The following is a 22,821-nucleotide window of genomic DNA, read 5'->3' on the forward strand; positions in this document are numbered from 1 at the left end:
CCCTAAGAATGGAGCTTATATATTCAAAGACCAGTTGAGCATGGGGGCTTATTATACCTATTTTTCCCTCATTATTTCTGTGTTTCAATTATAAATGTGGAATAGAATCATAGACAAGATCATGTCACATTTTTGCTTTGAAGGTATTTTAAAGATGGTCTAGCTCAGTGGTCTTCAAATTTGTGCATGCCTCCAGTGACCTGGGAGTTGGTAGTGGAGTCTTGTTGAAACAGAGATTGCTTGGCCCCACTCTCAGAATTTCTGGTTAAGTAGGTTGAGAGTAAGGATTTGAGAAGCTGCATTTCAAACAAATTCCCAGGAATGTTGAAGTTCCTGGTCTGGGATCACACTATGGATACTGCTGATTTAATTCACATCTGCCATTTTAGAGACAAGAGATCAATGTCAACATCACAGGTAAAGTTACTTAAGTCAGACCAAATAGCTCATTAGCACAGGCATAATTACTAGAACTTAGGGCTCTGAGACCTAAAAATAGTGGAGAACAAGCTTAGAAGAATGGTCAAATAAAGTGGCTCTGAGGAGACTCTTCACAATGGGTTAAGCCATTTCATAGTTTTAGAAAATATGATCTCATTTCACAACCAGCTTATTTCTTGAGGTTTCCTAATTTGAGAGCCTAAGCAAAAGCCAAACACAGATGTTAAGTTTCACGTTTGGCATAATTTTCAAGAAGTGATGAGGGTTCTCTAAATGTTCTCTACTGGTTTTCCTTTCACTCAAGCATTGTGGCAAATGCTTTTGCTTTCAAGTGGAAGAAAATACAACACATAGAGACTTAAACAATGAGAGGGGTTATTGAGCTCCTCTGATCAAAAAAGAAAAAAAAAATCAAGGGAAAGAGCTGGGTTGGGCAGTGCTGGATTGAAAGGATCAAATGATGTCATCATAATCTAGTCTACCTCCTCTCACATTCACTCTGCTTTCTTCCTTGCTGGCTAAATGTCTCAGACTCTTTGAGAGGCGACATTGCTAAGCAGCAGATGGAGCTGAATCCTGTTTTCAAACACAGGGCAAGACATGTGCCTCTGCTGACTACTAGTTTACTGCCATTCATTGGCTTTGATTAGAATGCCTGTCATTCCTGAAAAAAAAAAAACAAAAAAAAACCCAAAAAACAAAAACAAAACCAAACAAAACAAAACAAAACAAAAAAAACCAAACAAACAAACAAAAAAAAAAAACCATCACTGTGGTCAGGAGAATACAATGTCCTCATTGGTCAGATCTGGCAATGTAGTCAACTTCACACACAGCACATGTTTTGAGCTTGAAAGAGCCCAGGGTGCTGAGAGGGAAATTGGAGCCCTGTCATTCAAAGAAAGGCTGAAGGTATGCTGGGTGCAAAAATAACACTAGGTTACTAGCACTCCACAGGAGCATAATAGTAATCATTACTAATACTCTTCTATATGCCTGAGCCAAGGTAAATGCTGAGAGGGCTTGAGAAAGAAAGAGGGAGATAGCTGTGACTCCTCTGTCTACCTCCATTCACCCATTCATTTTTATTCCATTTTATTTCTTCTTTTATAAAATTTAAATAGAGATAGAGTCTCCCTATGTTGCCCTGACTTGTCTCAAATGCCTAAACTCAAGCAATCCTCTCACCTCGGCCTCCCAAAGTGCTGGGATTACAAGCATGAGACAACACACCCAGCCCATTCATTTTATCTTCTCCATGAATTTATACTCTAGTAGATAAGACATGATACATACATATGAAACATCTAAATAAAAATGAAAGTATACATTCAAAAATGGTCATCAAAGTGTAAGAAGGATTAATTTAATAAAGTAGGTATTAGATACCCTCATGTTTCTAGTTTCATTTGTCCCAATTAATTAGTAATCATGAAAATCATAGTGGTTGTAAGTGAATTTCCTTACTCTTGTCACAATCTATGCTTCCTTAAGGTTTTAGGTTTTTCTTTAGACTCTGGGTGGTCTATATGCCTTTATAGAGATACAGAAAGGGATTTTCTTGATGCTGCTGATGAAACAAGATTGGAAATATGGTTTCTAATTATCTAAGATATATTATGAATTTTCTCACTTTTGTGAGTATTTATATAGGTAGGTAAATGTTCATAGAATTTTATGCAAGTCAAGCATAGAGTTTATGAAAAATAAAGAACAAGAGATTATTTTAAAGAAATAAAGCAAAAATTTCTTTAGGGCATGATAAGGATTCAAATAAATCTTCAAGTTGCTTTTAGACTGCTGTGTCAGTCAGACAGACATGATTTTTTTTTAAGTTTAAAGTTATGGATAAACCTTTCTTCCATGAAAAAAAAATAAAGAAAGGGAATTGTGCTTATTCTTTTTAAAAATGTGATTTAGAAAATATCAATGGAACGCAAAGGAACAATATTTCCCATCCCTCTCCTAGTAAAAAAGAAAAAAATGTGATTTTAATTTTTTTTTTTTTTAGTCTCTCTCTCTTGCCCCAGGAAGCTTTAAAGACAGCACTTAATTGTGTGTGTGGGCATGTGTATTTCTATATAATCCACACGAGAGTATGCAAATATGGAGAGCTTGCAGCCCTTTGCTGGAGGCTTGTTGAGTCCATAGTAAGCATACTTCAAAGTTTCCTTCCATCTTCTCCATAGTTCAGAAGTTAGTCTCTTTCTAAGGTGTTTTTATAAGCAGGAGGTTCATTGTCAAGATGGCAAAAAGTAAAAAAATTATTCACAAATTATTCTCAAATGTATCCCTCTCTTTGGTCTATAATATGTAATATTACAAACATATACCTGCTCACACATGCACACACGCACACACACACACAAAGCAGGTTAAACTATTAATTCTAAAAAAGTAAAGGTAACAATTTTAGAAAAGGATTTGAGGGCATGTTTAAGACAATGATAAATCCTTTGGTTCTATTCTCATAACATACCTGGGAGAAAGCATGGGTTAAACTAAATGGCCTGCTATGTGTTTCCGAAAGCATACTATTTTATTAAGAATTTAAATACTTTTTATTTGTTGAATTCTCCTGCTTTATTATTTTCAACGGGTTGATTTTTCCAGGGAAAAAATAGCAGCACATTTGGAAGATATACACAGAAGTAAAACATTATGCACAACTATTCTAAAGATTCATATGAACTGGATGTAATATAAATTGTGTAGCTTTTAATATACTGAAGGTAAAGACAAACCATCTGTTTATGTGGTAGAATGTTGTTGTTTTAAAGAACGCTATTCCTCACCATCCTATATCTTCATTGTGGCTTTTACATTATAAAAAGCAGTTAATCTCATCTTTCCTTCTACCCTCTGAATAAGGTAGTATGCCATCTTAGCCTATTGTTTATTTCAGTTACTAACCTACAGTTTATTTTTTAAATTTCCATTCCTTTGTACTCTTTCAATTTTTAAGATATCCCATTGCCCCCTGCACATTAATGTTTCTATTTATATTTTTCAAATAAATCAAAGTGGATACAGAGCAGATGAAAAATAGAAAACACATACTGATGGGCTCTCTATCTGTCCCTGGCAAGCAAACTTTTACATTTTTGATTTTATTTTTTAAAAGTAGCATCTTGACATTGCACTAAGTTGATTTTAAAAGGCATAGAAATATTTTATAATGGTCAGTGCCGCAATGCATGAAGAAAGTACAAGATACAATAGAGTTTGCATTTGTCATTCTTATTTATTTGTTCTTTTGCTTTTTGGTCTATATTTGTCTTTTGAGTTATCTAGTTGCTCTTAATTCTCTTAGAGACCCTGCTAAAAAAGATACCATTCTCCCCATGGTTGGTTGATAGTGCTACCCACAATTCATTCCTCTTAGGTCTTAGAAAGAGATTTTGGTTGAAATTTGAAAATAGGAGAGAAAGCTCAGTTCCTTCCTTTAAAAACTGAAGGAGTAAATTATGTTCAGTGAGTAAGTCATACCAGAAATCTCAGACTTGGTCCCTGATCAGTTGAAGGGATATAATCAACGATTTCATTTTTCTTTTAAGGTGGAGCTGGTGCATTTGTTTAACTAAGAGAAGAATTTGGTAGCACCGTCCTGCCTCTTCTACTTGGGTAGGCTGCTCTGAGGGTGGATCATTTTGCTACCTTTGAAGTGTGTCTTTTTCCTAAATAGTAGACACTTGCTTTACCTACCTATTCTTAATACCAAATTTACAATCACTCTGTATTGCAGAAATGGATAGTTGACTACTCTTTAGTTCAAGGCCAACATTCTGCAATCATCAGTAGAATTATACACTCACCAAGAGTCAGTTGTATTTTTTAACATTGTGATGCCAATTGTTGTTCTCATTGTGATTATGTCATTTAATTAAATAATGATTAAATGGATGAGCACTGTTAACATAATAGAAACTTTTTTTTTCTATGAAAATTAACTGCTTGGAAAAACTTACAGCAAAGACTTAATAAAACAATACTGTGGAATTTGTGTAGGAAAAATAACTAAAAAACTTAGGAAATTATAAAAACCTGAAAAATTCTGTAATTAGATTCTTCCTTAATTATTTTTAAATTTTTGGTGTTTTAAAGGAGTTTCTGAAGTGGAAATAATCAACTATGCATTATGGGTGTAGTTTTTGTAGCAAATATGTTGAACTCATAAATACTAAATTAACACTCCAAGAAAACAACTTGGCCCTATATAATTAGATTGGTGGATAAATATGGATAAATATATAAATATATAATTATGTGTTCTAAATTAAAGTTGTGTTTAATATATATTTAGATTTTTTTAATGTTCTGTTTTAGTCATTATTTTCAGTTAACTGCTCAACTGCCAGTCACAACAGGTAAGTTAATTGAAAATGATGATTACAGTGGAAACTACTAGAAGGGGATAAGGAGGAGAGAGAAAAGAACTGAAAAACTAACTATTGGGTGCTCTGCTCACTTTCTGGGCAATAGGGTCAATCACACCTGAAACTTCAGTATCACACAATATATCCATGTAACAAGCCTGCACATATATCCCTGAACACAATATAAAAGTTGAAATTATTTAAAAATAAAAAATAAAATGGTAAGTAAAACAGAGAATTAAATATACACACACAAATGTATAAACATACCTCAAGAGGGTCCTATATTATGTATTTGTACACTGTTATGGTAATCTTAACAGGAACAAAATTGATTTTAGGATGAATTCAACCCTAAATGTTGAATTTAATCCTGGAAAATGTTTATCCAAGTAAAAGATAAAGCAATAGCAAAAGATAATTTTTAGGATTATTTTCCATGTTATCACTACCACAAAGAGTTCTGGTAATTTATTCACCAAATATTTTATGCTAGACAATGGAGCTACAAAAACTATACAAATCACACACAGTTTCCACTCTCACAGCTCAGAGTTACAAGTAAAAATCACAATACTCGAGCCCTAGATTTGAGAAATAACTAAGATAATGTTTTGAAGAAATCATCCACCTATATAAAGAGATCAGGATTTTCCCTCCAGCAGGGAGCTACAAACATTTTAAACAAGAACCTATTGAAATAAATTTCTTGGTCTTTACACTGAAATAAAATGTCAAAATTAACTGTCATGTAAGGAAAGGTTTTCTTATATCTTCTTCAAGGAAAAATTTAGTAAACTGCTTTCTTCATTTTTTTGGTGCCAGTGCATCGTTATTTCAAAAATAGGACGAGTTTAAAAGAAAAACTGTGTAACTATAATACTTGCATGTGTTTGTTTATATGTAGACATACATACAGGATCTAAAAACCAATCACTTAGACATTTACAGAAGATTGATAAATTATCAGGCTCCAGTAAATCATACATTCTAGCATACATGCTTCTTGACTTGGCCAAGAAACCTGCTTTGGACAGTTTGAGGCAAGCAAAGGTTTTCAGGATTTGCACAGTGGGGCTTGACTCTGGAAACCCTGAATTTTCCCTGGGAACTCTGAAGAAGCCCAGTCTTGCCTCCTGAAGCAAGAAAAACCATGCTGACAACTCACACAATCACGTGAGAAATAATAAAGAATGGTTGTTTTAAGTTGCCAACTTTTGGAGTGGCTTGTTACACAGTAGTACCTGAAAGAACATTCCAGTCTCCTAAATTCTAAACGCAAATGAGTTCAGTAGTTCGAGCTAAAAAAAGTCAGTCATTAATATATTATTCCTTTAGTGGCATTATTGGGCAAAATCCATATACTAACACTCTTAAAAGCAAACATTTTATTTAGCTATTCAAAAACACATTGGCTGAACAACTACTAAACTTTCCTATTTAGTGAAAAAAGAAAAAAAATATTTGTATTCCAAGTTGTAACTTTTAAATATATGTATTTGAGAATAATTAGGAAAAATTCAAAGTTTTAGAATAAAATTTCAAATTACTTGGTTTTGGCTAGCATTAACAATGTAAAAAAGGGATTTGTGAATAAAATATACAGATAATAGATATTTTTGAAAAGTCATAATAATTATATTCAATAAGTAGCTCTTTATAAACACAGAAGAAGAGTTTCATTAAGGAAAAAATGTGAAATCCCAAGATAACCAACAAAAACTTGATGTAAAAATCATTTGCAAATTATGATCTAGAGGTCATGGAGGAGGATGCTAAAGCTATTTCAAAAAGAAAATCACTTCCCATGCTTCCTGCTTACTCCATCATCTAATACTCATCACAACCACCCCTTAGCAGGGTTATGGGCCTTGGCATATGTACATCAACAAGTTAAGAGGTAACTGTAGGAAAGGATAGGAATGTAGCAAGATGAAATTATCCTGGTCTTTACAGTCAATGTGAAAGTCAGATTTTTTTTTTTACTTGCCTTTTCTATAGGGCATTTTCCAGGCCCCCAGAAAGAGTCTTAGTAGGAGTATAGAACAAAAGAGGTAGAAAGCATCAAATGTTTATCAAGATAGGCAATACACTAAACACATTACATATATTATGTTGTTAAATCCGCCAGTCAGTTACATCAGGTGGGAATTACCATCCAGTCTCTTTAATAGATGAGCAAATTTGAAAATTTGCTCATAGTCACTCAGGCATTGTGTGAAAGAGGTGGATTTAAATCCAGGTTTTTAAGGACTCCAACATTTATGGTTTTGCAATGTGCCTAAGTTTTAATTCCTAATGGTTTTCTATCTTTGTTTTTTTTTTTTTTCCATTAATATTTTAGGCAGAGAAGTGGGGAGGGGGTTCAGGGAAGGAGAGACAGTCAAAAAGACCCTGTAAAACAAACTACTCACAACTATTTTGCCTCTCTCAATTTTTGGTTTTCTAATAACACCTTTGGGAAAATAAACAGATTTCTCAAGCTTAGTATTTTATACTGTTTGTAGATTATAATAATTCTCATCAATTTAAAAGTACTAATGACAAATTATTTACTGTCAGAGGAAAACTGGATTAGGTTCACAAAGCAGGGTGGCTTCAAGTTCCTTCTACTGTTACAATAAAGCAGTTCAGAAGAAGATAAACAGAAGAGAATTATTCCTTTTTGGAATAATATAAAACTTTCATAAAAAATCTGTTTCTAGCTCATCAGTATGGAATTTGTCACTAATCATTTTAAACTATGCCCTTTTATGCTTCTTCTGTCTCTTTTAGCTTTCTGAGTACTTCTTTGATGTAACAAAGACAGTTTCAGACAAGATTTCAGTTCATCTGGAAAAAAAAGGTTTAAGTCTGGAGGCAAAATGCAGTGTATTTAAAATTTATATACTCTATAATGCCTTTGTTCTGAACTTGAAGATCCTGCAAAACTTCTAAGCTTCTTTGCCTTCCTCCTCTAAGCTCATTTGTTCTTCCTTTGCTTATTATCATGCAACTGTGACTTTAACTGGTGCTTCCATCATTTAACTACATGCAGAGTCATGGCTGACCCTTTCTGATCAATTGCCAATCCATACAGGTTTGACTGATAAAAGAGCCAATTAGATTTAAGCAAATTAAGGGACATCACCAATGTCAACCACTTATTAAACTGAATGCTGAATTCCATGCATACAAAACACTAATGCACTGAGCCCCATTAAGCGTTGAAATCCTAACCCCATTAGTAACTCCAGACCTTGAAGGGGTAAAGGCCATAGGAAAGTTTCATATTTATGGATTAACATTTGGATTCGTTTTTATTTTTTAAATTCTTTTCCTGGAACTCTTGAACCCGTACCATAATGCTATTCAAGAGCTCTGATTAAATATATTCTTTATTTCCAAGAGTACCTTAGTGCTAAATATGAGCATTATGTTATTACAAACAACCTAAAAACATAGTGATTGTAGAAATACAAAAAACTTGAATGTGCAGAAAGAGGGGAGGATCTGTTACATAATTGGAAAAAGAGACAGAAGCTCCTCCAGTTGTCCAAATAAAACACGGGTGTTAATTGGGAATTGCCACTGTTCATCTATGTGCCGAGTTATTAGTAGCATCTTCTTCTTGCTTTAATTTCTATCTTCAAATAACTTGTATTTATCATATCCTTAACTGTATATTTTTTCATCAGAAAAACAGAGGTAGGACTGGCAAATAAGATGTGTCCTAACCATCAAGTAAGAGATGATATATCGTAGTAAAATTCTTTGGAGTGTGATCATTTTGTCTCTCCCTTCCAAATTCCTATCTAAACTAAGGATTGTTTGTTCTATGCACACCTGAGAAACAATCACTATAGGGAAGAATAAAAGAGTGATGAGTTGGTGTAATATGAGAATACCTCTTACTACCAATATGCTCACCCTACTTACAGTTTGAGCTTCCAATTTTATCTACATAACCACAGCATTCCTACATTGGTGTACAGAGAAGGTCACGTTTTCACAACTGGCTAAAATACAAGGTTGCTCAGGTTGAGATGAGGCCTGATGAGCCTGAGTCATGAAAAACTTAAAATTTAAAACTAATAGTTAAGTACTCTTGACTAATTTTATTCATTCATTCATTCACCCATTATTCATTATGCACCTACCATGTGTCAGGTTTAGTCTAGGCGCTGAAGATAAAAATGTGAGTAAGAAGCAGTTCCTACTCTATAGGATCTTATAACCAGTGACTGTGACAGATTAAACAGGCAATTTCATTATAATATAATTCTTCTCCGGGATACAGAAAGGCCTTATCTCAGCCTCTGTTGGCAAAAGATGACTTTCTGATGGACCAATTTTACGTTCAAGCCTAAAAAATGAGTCGGATTTGGCCAGATTAAATGGAAAGGGGTTTTCCAGGTCATATTTGATAGCAAATATTTGATGAAGAAAAAAGAGCATTTTATTTTGCCCAACTCTTACTATTATGTTTTAAAACTATGCAAAAGAAGCAGAGCTAAGGATATTACCATTACAGATCTTGCATCATCCAGCATTGAAAGATACTGGGAATTCAACATCACCATAAAAGAGATCTAATATTGAAATCAAGGAAATGGCAATAATGATAACAATCCAAATATAATGGAAAAGTAAATAGCATATAGAACCTTCTCTGCCCATAAGTTGTTTCGCTTCTGTATATTGCTTCATTTATTATTCATTTCAGAATGAAACACAGTTCACTGGACAAAGGCATGGAAGATGTCTTTAATAACTCTCAGTACTAATTTAATTCTACTTAAACACACATATTCTAGTGAATGCCACATGCTTTTCAGCATGATTTTTATGTGTAAAGCAGGATAATATGTTTTCAGATCATTAAGTAAAAGGAAGCATGAACTAAAACCTATTTAATCAATGAGGTATCACCTTTAAACTGCCACAAGGTCATAAAAAAGATAATTTCAAAGCTATAAGTTTCCTAATTGTAATCAACAACAATCTAATGAAAAAAGAAAGTATGTCCTAACAGCCGTAATAAACTTTAGCAAACCACTGTCTGTCTTTAAAGATATTTGCTTCCTCTTTGGTGAAGGGCCGACTCCCAAATTCTAGATTTCTGAATACATAAAGTGAATGATTGCATCAGGCCCAGAGAGTGTGGGCCTGCAGTGCATTATGGTAATGACACAGATAAGCATCCACAGAGCACGGATGAAGATAAGCCTCAGTTAACAGTTTACTTAGTTTGACTACACCACTATAAAACAATACTTTAGTTTCTTCCTGTTTGCGTAATATTAACCCTTTTACTGACAGGTATATTCACACAGTGGATATTCAGTTAGCAGTAGGAGCTTGCTATTCTTAATTGAGTCATGATATATGTGTAAACAACAAATTATTAGACCATATAGTCCTAAACACATGAACAATGAATTAAATTTGCCCTATTTTATGAATATGATATAAATTACTATAAATCACAAACTATTTAAATCAGTATAAATACCATAAAATAAACATGTTTATTAAATATTGTATATATCTTATAGAAAAGGTATTACTATCAAACTTAAAATCTCCACTATGGCACTGCTTATTCTTTAATTTCTAAATTTAAATAAAGGATATTATATACTAAGGTTTAGAGTTATCACAGTTTTCTATCCTTCCTAGCACATGTGTTCAAGTGAAAAATGAAGACGTGACTAGCTAAGGTTTATTTTAGTAGGGGGAATTTGTTTTATTTTGTGTTTCGGTCTTAATTTTTAAATAAATATATCTAAATTCAATTCCCTTTTAAAATTATTGGTTCAATAAATATGATACTAACCTGAGTTGATCAGCCCAAAATGTTTCTTTTAAGTATTCTTTTTTAAGTAATGTAGCTTCTAACATTTAGAGTTTCAAGTGTTTTAGTAAAACATCAATTCATTAATTTTAACAATGGCATAAAAGGTAGATAATAGTGGTTTTATGATATAACAAGTATTGAATCTTTTTGGCAGGAGAGAGGTTCCATACAAATTGAAGATTTCCCTTTATTTTTCTGCAGTGATTAGGCATTTTCTGTTCTTATGCTGCTTATAACTGGAAGTGGGGTTAACCTACCCTTCAGATTGCTGACAAAAAATTGTGACATTCTCCCTTAGTCCAGAATACACTCAATCCTGGGATCTGGGCTACAAGGCAGACAATGATGTGCTAGGGTCCTTTGCCTTTAGTATTTTCAGAAAACACACATTCTTGAATACCCAATTGAGAATCATGCTCTTAACATTTTTAGGCACGCTTTCTGTTCAAGGCCGTCCATGTCAACCACAGAGGGAGTTTTCCTAAATGCAGTTATTTCCCACATCTAGTTAAAACATGGTGGAATTGATGGCACGTCAAAATAATGGTAATTGTGAATAGATTAGGTTGATATTTATAGAAATATTTAAAATAAAAATAGCCAGACTGTATCATATTTCACATGTGAATGTGGCCCTGCTGAACTGTAATCATCAGGATTAGGAATTTAAAGCTATTTTTTAGTAGTGCAAATGGAACTTTCCTATTCTATCATCTGCACCCTGCCCTTTTTGCCTAACAGAGTAGTTTAAATATATAATTGAACTAGTTATTTAGAATACCAGGAGTGAGGCCGGGCGCGGTGGCTCAAGCCTGTAATCCCAGCACTTTGGGAGGCCGAGGCAGGTGGATCACGAGGTCGAGAGATCGAGACCATCCTGGTCAACATGGTGAAACCCCGTCTCTACTAAAAATACAAAACATTAGCTGGGCATGGTGGTGCGTGCCTGTAATCCCAGCTACTCAGGAGGCTGAGGCAGGAGAATTGCCTGAACCCAGGAGGCGGAGGTTGCGGTGAGCCGAGATCGTGCCATTGCACTCCAGCCTGGGTAACAAGAGCGAAACTCCGTCTCAAAAAAAAAAAAAAAAAAAAAAAAAAAAAAAAAAAAAAAAAAAAAAAAAAAAAAGAATACCAGGAGTGAGAACCATTTGCAGTAGAAAATAGAAGCTCAAATTACAAATATAAATTTTGGCTCTAAGTAAAGTCTCAAACAAAAAGTGTTTCCCAATTTTCTTATGCAGAAATCCAGAGATATATGTGTGTGTGTGTGGTATATATAAACACATATATATACAGTGTGAGTTGGATGAAGGCAGTCTCAACAAAACAATAAAAGACCGTCAATTAACGAATCTCAATAAACAAAGCAAAACAACAATCAAAAGAACCAGAAATACAATTGAGCCTCTAAGTTCTAAAATAAAATACCTCTAAAAATAAACAAAGTATTCAATGGATACTTAGTTTAGGGCATTTATATAAAATTAGATAGCCAACATTTACATAGACTTACTTCCTGGAGGCATTGCGATCATTATAGGATAGGAGATCAAGCTGCCTTGGCTATTTGAAATATTGACTTCTACAGTATAGTTGGTAAAAGGTACCAGCCCATCGACGAGCACCCAAAAGTTTGTCTCTTCTCCGCTGTACATAACTTTTGTGACATTCAGAAGGGTGTAGTTATTACCTGCTGATTAAAAAAAGAAAATTATTAAAATGAATATACATCTAAGAATTATTTCCTGCTATTGTGTATTTTCTTGAGCTTCTAAATATACTGTACTAAATAGAACTGTCACTTTAACATTCTAAGAGGCATTACATGTGGTTCTATCGATGGTGCATATTTGGATTTTATTATCCTGTGAACAAAAATGTTATCTGGGTTGACCTGGCCAATTTATTCATTACAGCACTCAAAATAATTTGATGAATATTCTTAGATAACTGTAGGATACAGTCATATCACAAGTATCAAGCATATAAGTAATTCATTGCACAACTGTATAAATTGATTACTTGAGTTGTTTATACTTTTTTGAGTTTTTTTTTTTTCCAGTGAAAATCCCTGAATTTTTTTGGATGTGCAGACAGGAAGAAATAACATCGTTTTCCTCAAATAGAATGGTTCTGGATATACATACTATACTCAGGCAGAATATTTGTCTAATATTGCGTATATCACCAGCTGAGGTATTTTCTGTTCACTTTGCTTGAAATGGGGGTGTATTTCTATCTAATGCCCCTTTAAATTAGAATTAGTCAGAATATCCTGAAAAGCAACTGGGGATGGGAGTTACTATCTGTCCACTTTGATCAGAAGATCTAAGTTTTCTAGCTTTATGAGAAAATGCAGAAGCTGCCTAGCTATATAAAAGAATCACCTTCATCCATCCCTTTATTTTGAGTCTATGTGAGTCTTTGCATAGAAATTCCATTTGACCCAGCAATCCCATTACTGGGTATATATCAAAAGGATTATAAATCGTTCTATCATAAAGACACATGCACACATATGTTCACTGCAGTGCTGTTTATGATAGCAAAGACCTGGAACCAACCCAAATGCCCATCGATGACAGACTGGACAAAAAAAATGTGGCACATATACACCATGGAATACTATGCAGCCATAAAAATGATGAGGTCATGTCCTTTGTAGAGACATGGATGAACCTAGAAACCATCATTCTCTGCAAACTGACACAAGAACAGAAAACCAAACACTGAATGTTTTCACTCATAGGTGGTGATAAACAATAAGAACACTTGGGCACAGGGAAAGGAACAACACTCACAGGGCTAGGTTGAGGGTGGAGGGGAGGGGAGAGGGGAGCAGGGGGAGGGGGGATTAGAAGGAGGAGGAGGGATAACACCGGGAGAAATGCCTGATGTAGGCAACGGGGGTGGGGGTATGGAGACAGCAAACCACCATGACATGTATGTGCCTATGCAACAATCCTGCAGGATGCAGGACATACACATGTACCCCAGAGACCAAATACAATAAAAAAAAAATCACCTTCAGTATGTCCTTACCCTGGTCCCACCACCAGCATCCTTCCAAAGCTTCAGCAAACCCAATCTCAAATTTTACCAGGTCCAAAATGTAAGAAAACACTTCTGCTGATAACAGTACTCTATCTCTGTCTTTCACACCATTAGGTTAAATTTAAGGTTAAGAAGAGTCAGAAATTAGGGTTAAAATAATGAAAAGCCTACAAAGGAAAACTGTAACATTTCCACCTTCTACATTAGATGCTTTCCTGAAAAATTTATAAAACAAACTTTTTTTTTTTTTTTTTGAGACGGAGTTTCGCTCTTGTTACCCAGGCTGGAGTGCAATGGCGCGATCTCGGCTCACCGCAACCTCCGCCTCCTGGGTTCAGGCAACTCTCCTGCCTCAGCCTCCTGAGTAGCTGGGATTACAGGCATGCGCCACCATGCCCAGCTAATTTTTTGTATTTTTAGTAGAGATGGGGTTTCACCATGTTGATCGAGATGGTCTCGATCTCTTGACCTCGTGATCCACCCGCCTCAGCCTCCCAAAGTGCTGGGATTACAGGCTTGAGCCACCGCGCCCGGCTTATAAAACAAACTTTTAAATGCTGTTTAGTTTAGTCAATTTTGGAAGTGTTAGAATAACTCTTAAAAAACAGAAAAGAATGGTTAAGAGCACCAGCCAGGCTGGACATCATAGCAAAACCTCATCTCTAAAAAAAAAAAAAAAAATTAAAACTAAAAATTAACTGGGCATGGTGTTATGAGCCAGTAGTATGAGATGGAATCATCACTTAAACCCAGGAATTTGAGATTACAGTGAACTATAATTGTGTTACTGCACTCCAGCCTGGGTGACAGAGTGAGACTTTTTCCCTAAAAGAGCACCAACATTTACTTCAAATAACCTTCTTTCTATACAAAACCACTTTTTAATATATGCACATTTAATCTTTCCTACACAATTTCTCCAGATATAGAGAAATGAGTGAAAAAACACGATACTGAACTTCAAAGAAAAGAATAAGCATATTTGTAAGATATCCAGACACTGATATAATCTTTATTGAACAAATGCTTAAAAAAAATAAAAGATGGCATCATACTAAAAGTGATCTTGCATCATATAGTATACAAACTGTAATGTTTTCGATATTTACAAAAACATTTTACATCTTATTTTAACATAGTAGCAAAGTATAGTGCAAAGGAAAGAAGATAAATTTGGTTGTCAAAAAGTCCTGCATTTGAATTTGTTCTTGTATTTTATAGCAATGTTCCCTTTGCTAATACACTTAATATTTCTGAATGCCTGGTTCTTCCTCTGTGAACTGGGAATAATAACACAGTATTTACATTGCAGTGCTATTGTGAAAATTACGTGAGATTATTTCTTTATCATATATGGCACATAATAGTTGCTCAGAAACAGCGGCTAGGAATAATGTCATTCTTTTTGTTGTAATCTGTACAATTGATACATTCCAGCCATTCAGAACTTGCAAGTGATTAAGAATTTTGTACCCTGTATTTCATTTTCTCAGTAGCAATAATCTACCTTTTAAATTCTCTACCCTTTCCAACTTAACAATGTATTATTAATCAAAATTCTAAGGTTTTTCAATAAGCAAAACACTAATCTCATCCACTACCAATGTGCCATTATCCCATCAGATCATATTTCAGACTGAAATTAATGAAGATCAAGTAATGCAGAAAAGTATCTGACATCTGGTTATGATTTGACTGTTTTTATGAAATGTGGGTAAGTCCAACAAACTTTAAAAACATACAAAAAGTTATTGAAAAAGATGCTTATGATAATTTGAGGATGGAGGAAGTCACTGCAAAATCTATTGTTACAAAATATGGTTTTTTCCATGAGCTTAAGAGAGCCCTAGTGGCATAAAATAATTTATTACTACAGACTCAAAATTGGCACATCCAAAGGAGTAGTTTATTTCAAAGGGAATGAATAGTGCTTGTGGGCTAAAACATGACAATGATAATTTCTATTCACTTTCAGTAAAGCCAGATAAAGACATCTTCGTAGCTTCAAGAATGATTTCCAGCTCCTAAAATGGAAGTAGATAACGCACTCCTCTATATGTGTGATATATATTAGCAAGGTGTTATGAAACCTACAAAGCAGCTTTTGATAATTTCATTGAGCACTAAAAAGACATTACCAAATTATGCCACTTTAGCTTTCATAGGTTCTTCACAACTAGTCGGCTTGCTTCTACTGAAGATTATCGAGCTCCAACAGCATGCAAGAAAGAGACTTTGCTAGGCGCTGATGAGAACATGCCCCAAGTACATAAGACATAGTTCCTGCACTCAAGAAACCTTAAGATTAAATATGAGTCTCTTCTGACCATTGCCTAAGAAGAACTACATTGTCAGCATGGGAAGGTCTGCTCCTGTCTCAATGATACTGAGCTCCTTGGAAGTATTTCTGCTGTCATTACATGCTCAATTGTAAAACTTCAAAAAGGTCAGCTTGTCCTACAGAGACCCAAGCAGACATTCAATTGCTTCTCAGATAGCATAACTGTGCAGGTCTTAGAAAAGACTGAAATTTGCAAAGCAACAATAGAAATTCTAAAATTAAGCCATGAGAATATAATTTAACAAATTTTCAGCCAGGGACAAATACAAAATCAATGAGTAAATGTGTATGATTATAATGTTGGTGAAGGTTTTTCCACTGCATTTTGTTGTTTGTTTTGACGGAAAATTTGAGCTTAAAACAACAGTACTGCTCACCTTGAAAATGTCATGGCAGGGGGAAATATGTAAGTATCACTTTATTCTAAGCTTCCCAGATAACAACATTAATACATGGTAATTATACAATTAGTTGTAACATTAAGTTCTAGTTATAGAACAATGATTACTCAGTAATTATAAGAAGTATATAATTACTCAATAATTATGAGAAGTATGCAATTACACAACCATTTTGCTCAGCTCAAAAAAGAACTTGTACATCTCCAGGAACCATGCTGCTGAGTGAGTCTAAGTTTCTCTCACCCCTACAAACACACAGTTCAATTCACAGACCTACAGCCACTGACAGGATTTCAGCCCTCAATGAAGCTCAAAAAATTCCAGATTCAAAACCAAAGCAGGAGCCACAGATTTGAGCTCTTCTTCCATTTCATTCTCACTGTCTTTCCTTTCTTCCTTTGATCTTTAGCAATTTGGGTTCCTCTATATGGCAGGGGGAGGGGAGATTTTTTAAATGCACGTCCTCAGATTCCTCTGCTTGAGATGGTTGTGCTTTGCCACTTTTCACTGCACAACTGGGCTTTCAGTGGGCTGGAAAATGCAGCCTTCTTGGTTCAGCCTCAAAAATCAAGCTTGAAAATGTGAAAGTGATAAGCATGGCCTATTGCAGGTGGCCATTCCTGTCTGGTTGGCCGTCCAGTTTGACCCTATTTGTGAGTCTAAGTGGATGATGCAAGACTTTTTAAGCTTCCATGTTCTGGAACCACAACTTCCCACTGCCTGCCTCACTCCCACCCAAGCACTGTGATTTGAAGTTGAGTTGCCCTCTCCATCCTCTGGCTTGGTCTGAGCCATTGGACTTTAACTAGGAATCTTAACTAAGCTCTTTGCAAAACGATGTTGCCAGTAACACTGTTCCAGGTATAACCTACATCAAAATGACCTGGGGGTAACTCATAAACATTCACATATCTGAGTTCTACCCCAGGCCTGTTGGATGAGCATCACAATGTAGGGTGCTGGGAACACTAGATGATTCTTCTAGAGTCGAAACTCTAGCTTTGGACTGTAATATGTTTACTCGATTAGTGAAATAATGTATCTACAAAAAGTGGAAAGCTAAGGTTTAAAACAGATGTCTCCTTATAGACTACAAAATCTAATGTAGTTGTTCTATAAGAAAATTTAAAATATGGGTGAAACAATTTTTAAAATAGGTAATCATTATTGCACGCTTTAGAACAATAACATCAGGATTTCTGATTTAAGTATTATATACCTCCTTTATCTTTCCACTGAAGATGCAGAGAAGAAAAGATTCTTCGTGTATTGGCTAACATCACACATTATAAAGATAAAACAAGTTTTGTATAGATCATGTAAAATTTCTAAATAAACTCCTAAATACTATTTCAGTCTATCCCACTAAAGGGTCTTGAAAGAGGTTAATTCATTCAGTCCTACTCTCCTATTTTATTTAGAAGAAAAGTGTTACGTGAAGAAATAGACCAAATAAATCTCATACGAACAACAAATTTTACTTATTTAAAAACCTTTTCTTCAGCCTCAAATATAAAGACTTACTGAAATGTTAACAATAGTAATGTCCATTTTCTAAGGTGAAAGTCCTATTTTCAAAGTTCTTTTTTTGTGGAACACTAGAAAATCTATGCAATTATTTTTAAAGGAAAAAACAGCATAAATGGATATTTTCACATGTATGATTCAGGGATGCGTAAATGATTGCTGTCCTGAGTATACCGTCCTATGGGGTTCTCTAGATTGAAATAACGTAAATGGGTATCCTTTCCTATTCTTGTTATAATCATTGTCACAAGAATTTTAATGCACCATATATTCCATAATTTTTTTTTCTTCTGTGCTGTACTGCTCTGACCTTTTCAATATTCTATAATTTGACTGGCTGGCCATTTCAGTTCTCTCCGTTTTACAGCCTTATTAACTTGTGGGAAAGAGGTGAAATGAACAACCAATCAGAATACATAATATTGCAAAGGTCAGCGTAGTCCTGTACAGTATCATCACACACAGAATACTGTATGCCAGGCATTAACATCCTGATATCTTATTCATGTGACAAAGATTGTAACAAGAACAGAAAATGGCACAACATGAATCCATTCTCATGACAAAGATTATAATGAGAAATGACAGCGAACAAACCAAACTGATTCTTGTTACCTTGTGAGGATTTTATATGTCAGGCCTAGTCCTGCTTTAAGTTAGCCTTTTTCTGAATCCAATTACACTTTAAGGTAGAAAAGGTATTAAACTAATTTTTCCACTTCTTGCTGTACAAAGAAAATGCTATATTTTTCTGGTATTGAGGTCTCAATTTTAGAATTGTTCAGTTCCATCTCACTATCAAGAAATTCTGCCAATATCAAAATCAAAAGGCATCAAATTGTGATCAAGATAAACTGGAAAAATCAGCCCTTACTGTGAGCCAAGAACTTCGGGTTGCTCTAGACGGCCTGTATTAATATTTAAGTTACAGTTATTTATTCCTTTTAAAGATATTATTTTAAATTATTTTAACCAAAAAGCAGTGTGTCCTCCAAATTCCATTTTTCTGATAGATCTCATGTTGGTAGGAATCTGAAAGGTGTTGATTATTTGTTTATTTTGTAATTAATATATGGTCAAAGAAATCTATTCCTGACCTTAAGTTTTTAACAATGTATAAAATATTTATAGACATATGCCTACGAAGCTTTCTCCTCCACAGAACGTTTTAAAAGAGAAAGAAATAAGTAGCCTGTGAACCACTAAGACCTCTCGAGGACAGGGCTCAATTAATGCATCGTATTTCTTACATTACTGTAATTATTGTAATAGTGATTTTAATTAGTTGTCATCTAGTCAAAGCTGTACTTCTCTGACTCCTCTTTAAATTGGCCGTTCCTCTAGTATGACAATTGTAGTGCAGGGAATAAATACATGCACTATTTCATCAACTCACCAAAAGGTGCTTCAGACACATTTGCCCTGGTTGTGCCCAGGCAAGAGCAATGACAGCTCTACAGACACCGAGAATCTTTGTGTTGTGTTCTCTTGATCCTTTTTAATGTGTAGGCACATTACTCTTCTAAATATGGCCAATTATTTTTTAAAGTTTGTTGGAACATGTTTTATATTTTTCTCGTCAAGCTTTCTCTATGTACCATGGTCAGATTTTCCTAAATGGATCTCACTTTATGAATCTGATAATATATATTATATATGTGATCAGAAAGGAATTATAATGCATGAAGGACAGACAAAAATCTCTGTACCTTATGCTTAATATTTCTGTAATCATAAAACTGCTCTAAAATAGTCATAAAAAGGAAATATGTATGTATATATGCTAGTATGTTTTTTAAAGTTCACTATATAATATATAAAATTCAGTATAGTTCATTGTATATATGTATATAAACACACAGAGAAAGAGTAAATTCAGAGATGTGCTGTGACTATGGTAAATCATAGAAGTATGGTCTATTTTCACTAACCATGTTATGCTCTGAAATGTCAGGGTTTTTCCCATTTTGACTTGTTTTTTTTTTGCCATTTGGGCAAACTGTTACTTTTCCACCTGAACAAACTGATGCCATTATCTCAATCAGCTAAGAGTTATTTGAGCAAATATATTCCCATAGAAAGTGGTCTCCGGCTTCCATAGTAAACACTGGACATGAACACAACTATTTTATCACCAAAATATGTTTCCTTCTAAAGTTCTGGTAGAGCCTTACTAACCATGCTGAACATGCTGAACCTGTGGTACTATTACGATCAGACGAGTAATTTGAAAACCATTATTGATCCCAAAGCCTATTGTCCATTCTTTAACAATATGTTTAACATTTTCTTCTAATCACTAGAATATATATGCTTGAGTTGGTTCCTATATAAAAGATCAACCATTTAGGGGTCTGGATGAAAATATCAGGTTTTGCTGTTGAGTTCTACCTGCTTCATTTGCCAGTCACACAGTCACGTGTTCCTGTGTTATCTATTGATGTATCGTGGCACTACCACAAACTTAGCAACATACATTTATAATCTCATAGTTTCTGTGAGTCAGGAGTGTGGCATGGCTAACTGGGTCCTGCGCTCAGGGTATCAAAATGCTGCTGTCAAGGTGTTGGTCAGGACTGAAGTCCTATCTCAAGGCTCTAATGAGGAGGGATCCCTCCCAAGCTTAGGTGGTTGTTGGTAGCTTTCAGTTTCTTGCAGGTTGTTGGGAATGAAGGTCTCAGTTTCTTCTGGCTATTGGCTGCAGGCTGCCCTCAGTTACTAGTTTTCTGTTGCTTGGAGTTCACCCTCATTCCTTTCCATATGGGCCTCCCCAATGTCACCACTTGCTGTTTCAAAAAAGAGGGAGTCTCCTAGAAAGATAGGTTACAGTCTTACAGAGGTGGCAAGCTGTCACCTTTGTTATGTTCTGTTAGTGAGAAGCAAATCACAGGTTTTGAAGACACTCAAGGGAAGGAGACTAAACAAGGACATGAATATCAGGAGGCGGGGAAAGTCAGCTGCTACCTTACAGCCTCTGTGTTAGTCTCTGAACTGTAGATATGAATCACCTTGCTGGAAAGAGATTTTGGATCAATTATGAACTTTCACAGTTTCTAAATTAAGTAGCACTACAAAATTGTCCTTCTAAAATACCTGACAGAACGGAGAGCAACTATGAAAACAGTAACATTAACAATTTTAGTTGAAAATTCTCCAGGTACTAAAGGAAAACAATGACTGACATAAATTTTGAAACCTAAAAGAAGAAAGAGATGGTAAATTCCTTCTTAGTATACCGCACCTCGTTGTTCCCAGAGGAAGGAGTATAAGCCAAGAAAAAATCCTCTCCAATATGTAGATAAATGAACTGAGTGGAGTCTGCAGAGATAGGAAGAGATATCAGGGCTGGCCATCCTGCCAAACACTGTCCTGAGTTGGGAGAAGAAGCTGGTGTTCCCAGTAGTGGGAGATGCATGTGAATAAATGGAGCAAGTGCTGCCATAGAAGTTGTATCAGGATTTCAGAAGAGGCAGTAAATCTAGATTCCCCAGAATTCTGCCCTGTGCATCGTCACACTCTCTATTTCATTCCCATCCTGGTAGGCAACAGAAAAGTCAGTAAATGGCAAAACCTAGTGCTTGAAGTTTAGGTTGAAAGAAGACTGACCAGCACCAGAAACAAAAGGAGGTAGAACAAGCTCAGAATCAATGCAAAATTGGAACAGAGCTGCCCATACAAGGCATAAGCAAGATGTGGTTGAAGTAAAAAATAATTCACTGAGTATTGTGCATACAGCTAAAAGAAAGAAAGGATTCTAACATAAAAAGACAAAATAACCATGTAGTTTGGGAAAAAATTGTGTGTGTGTGTGTGTGTATATATATATATATATATATATATATATATATATATATGTGTGTGTGTGTGTATATATATATATATGTGAATATATATACATGTATATATATACACGTATATATATACACGTATATATATTCCTATAATAAAAGGATATGTATGTATATTCCTATAATAAAAGGATATTGCAGAGACAGAGAAACAAACTGGAAATTAAAAACACATTAAGTATTTAATAAACAAGTTAGAAAAAGCCAGGAACAGCAAGCGCTTTGGGTCTCCAAGGTGGGCAGATCAACTGAGGTCAGGAGTTCGAGACCAGCCTGATCAACATGGAGAAACTCCGTTTCTACCAAAAATACAAAACTAGCCAGGCATGGTAGCACGTGTCTGTAACCCCAGCTACTCGGGAGGCTGAGGCAGGAGAATCTCCTGAACCCGGGAGCTGGAGGTTGTAGTCAGCCGAGATGGCACCATTGCACTCCAACTTTCTCCAGTGAAACAACTGAAACGATGGGTCGAAGTCAGTTAGGGATTATTCAAGATGCCTCTAAAATTGTTCAGAATTCAGAAGCAGAGAGATAAGTTTCCAAGGCAGCTGAATGGTGATAGTGCCAGTGGGGGAGTCCTAATAAGGCTCAAGCTCATCTGGGCCATGCTATTTGTGCTTCTGCACAAGTCTGACTCTCTAGCTTTCCTGACAACTTTTTGAACTGTTTAATTCCTTTAATTTAATTCATCTTTGCCTCAATTAGCCGTATTTGTTTCTGTTGTTTGCTACTAAGTAATCACCCATGAACTGAGAAAGCTCTAAAATAATGTTTGCTGTTTGTTCATACTGGTTATTTATGGGTAGTGGGATTTTAGTGGATGTTGTTTTCTTGTATTACATATATTTTTAAAAAAACCTTTCATAATTTTTGCAAAATCAAATCATGAGAGGATGAAATACCCAAGGAAAGTATGTAAATTGTATTTTTATAAGCAAGTTATAATGAAACAGGGGTCCACAAACTACAATCTACAGCCAACTTTGGCAGCTGC

The 22,821-nt window shown here is 35.0% G+C and overlaps 1 protein-coding gene across 1 annotated transcript in view; it reads right to left on the reverse strand.

Moving 5' to 3' along the window:
- The window catches only part of USH2A (usherin), a 777,205-nt gene that overhangs the window by 295,485 nt on the left and 458,899 nt on the right, over positions 1 to 22,821 (reverse strand). Inside the window, exon 37 of the mRNA XM_003930351.4 lies at positions 12,170 to 12,349. Within this exon, the coding sequence (XP_003930400.3) occupies positions 12,170 to 12,349 (180 nt within the window). The remainder of the gene's footprint in view (positions 1 to 12,169; positions 12,350 to 22,821) is intronic.

This window comes from Saimiri boliviensis, chromosome 14 (assembly GCF_048565385.1).
Source record: "Saimiri boliviensis isolate mSaiBol1 chromosome 14, mSaiBol1.pri, whole genome shotgun sequence".
NCBI lineage: Eukaryota > Metazoa > Chordata > Mammalia > Primates > Cebidae > Saimiri > Saimiri boliviensis.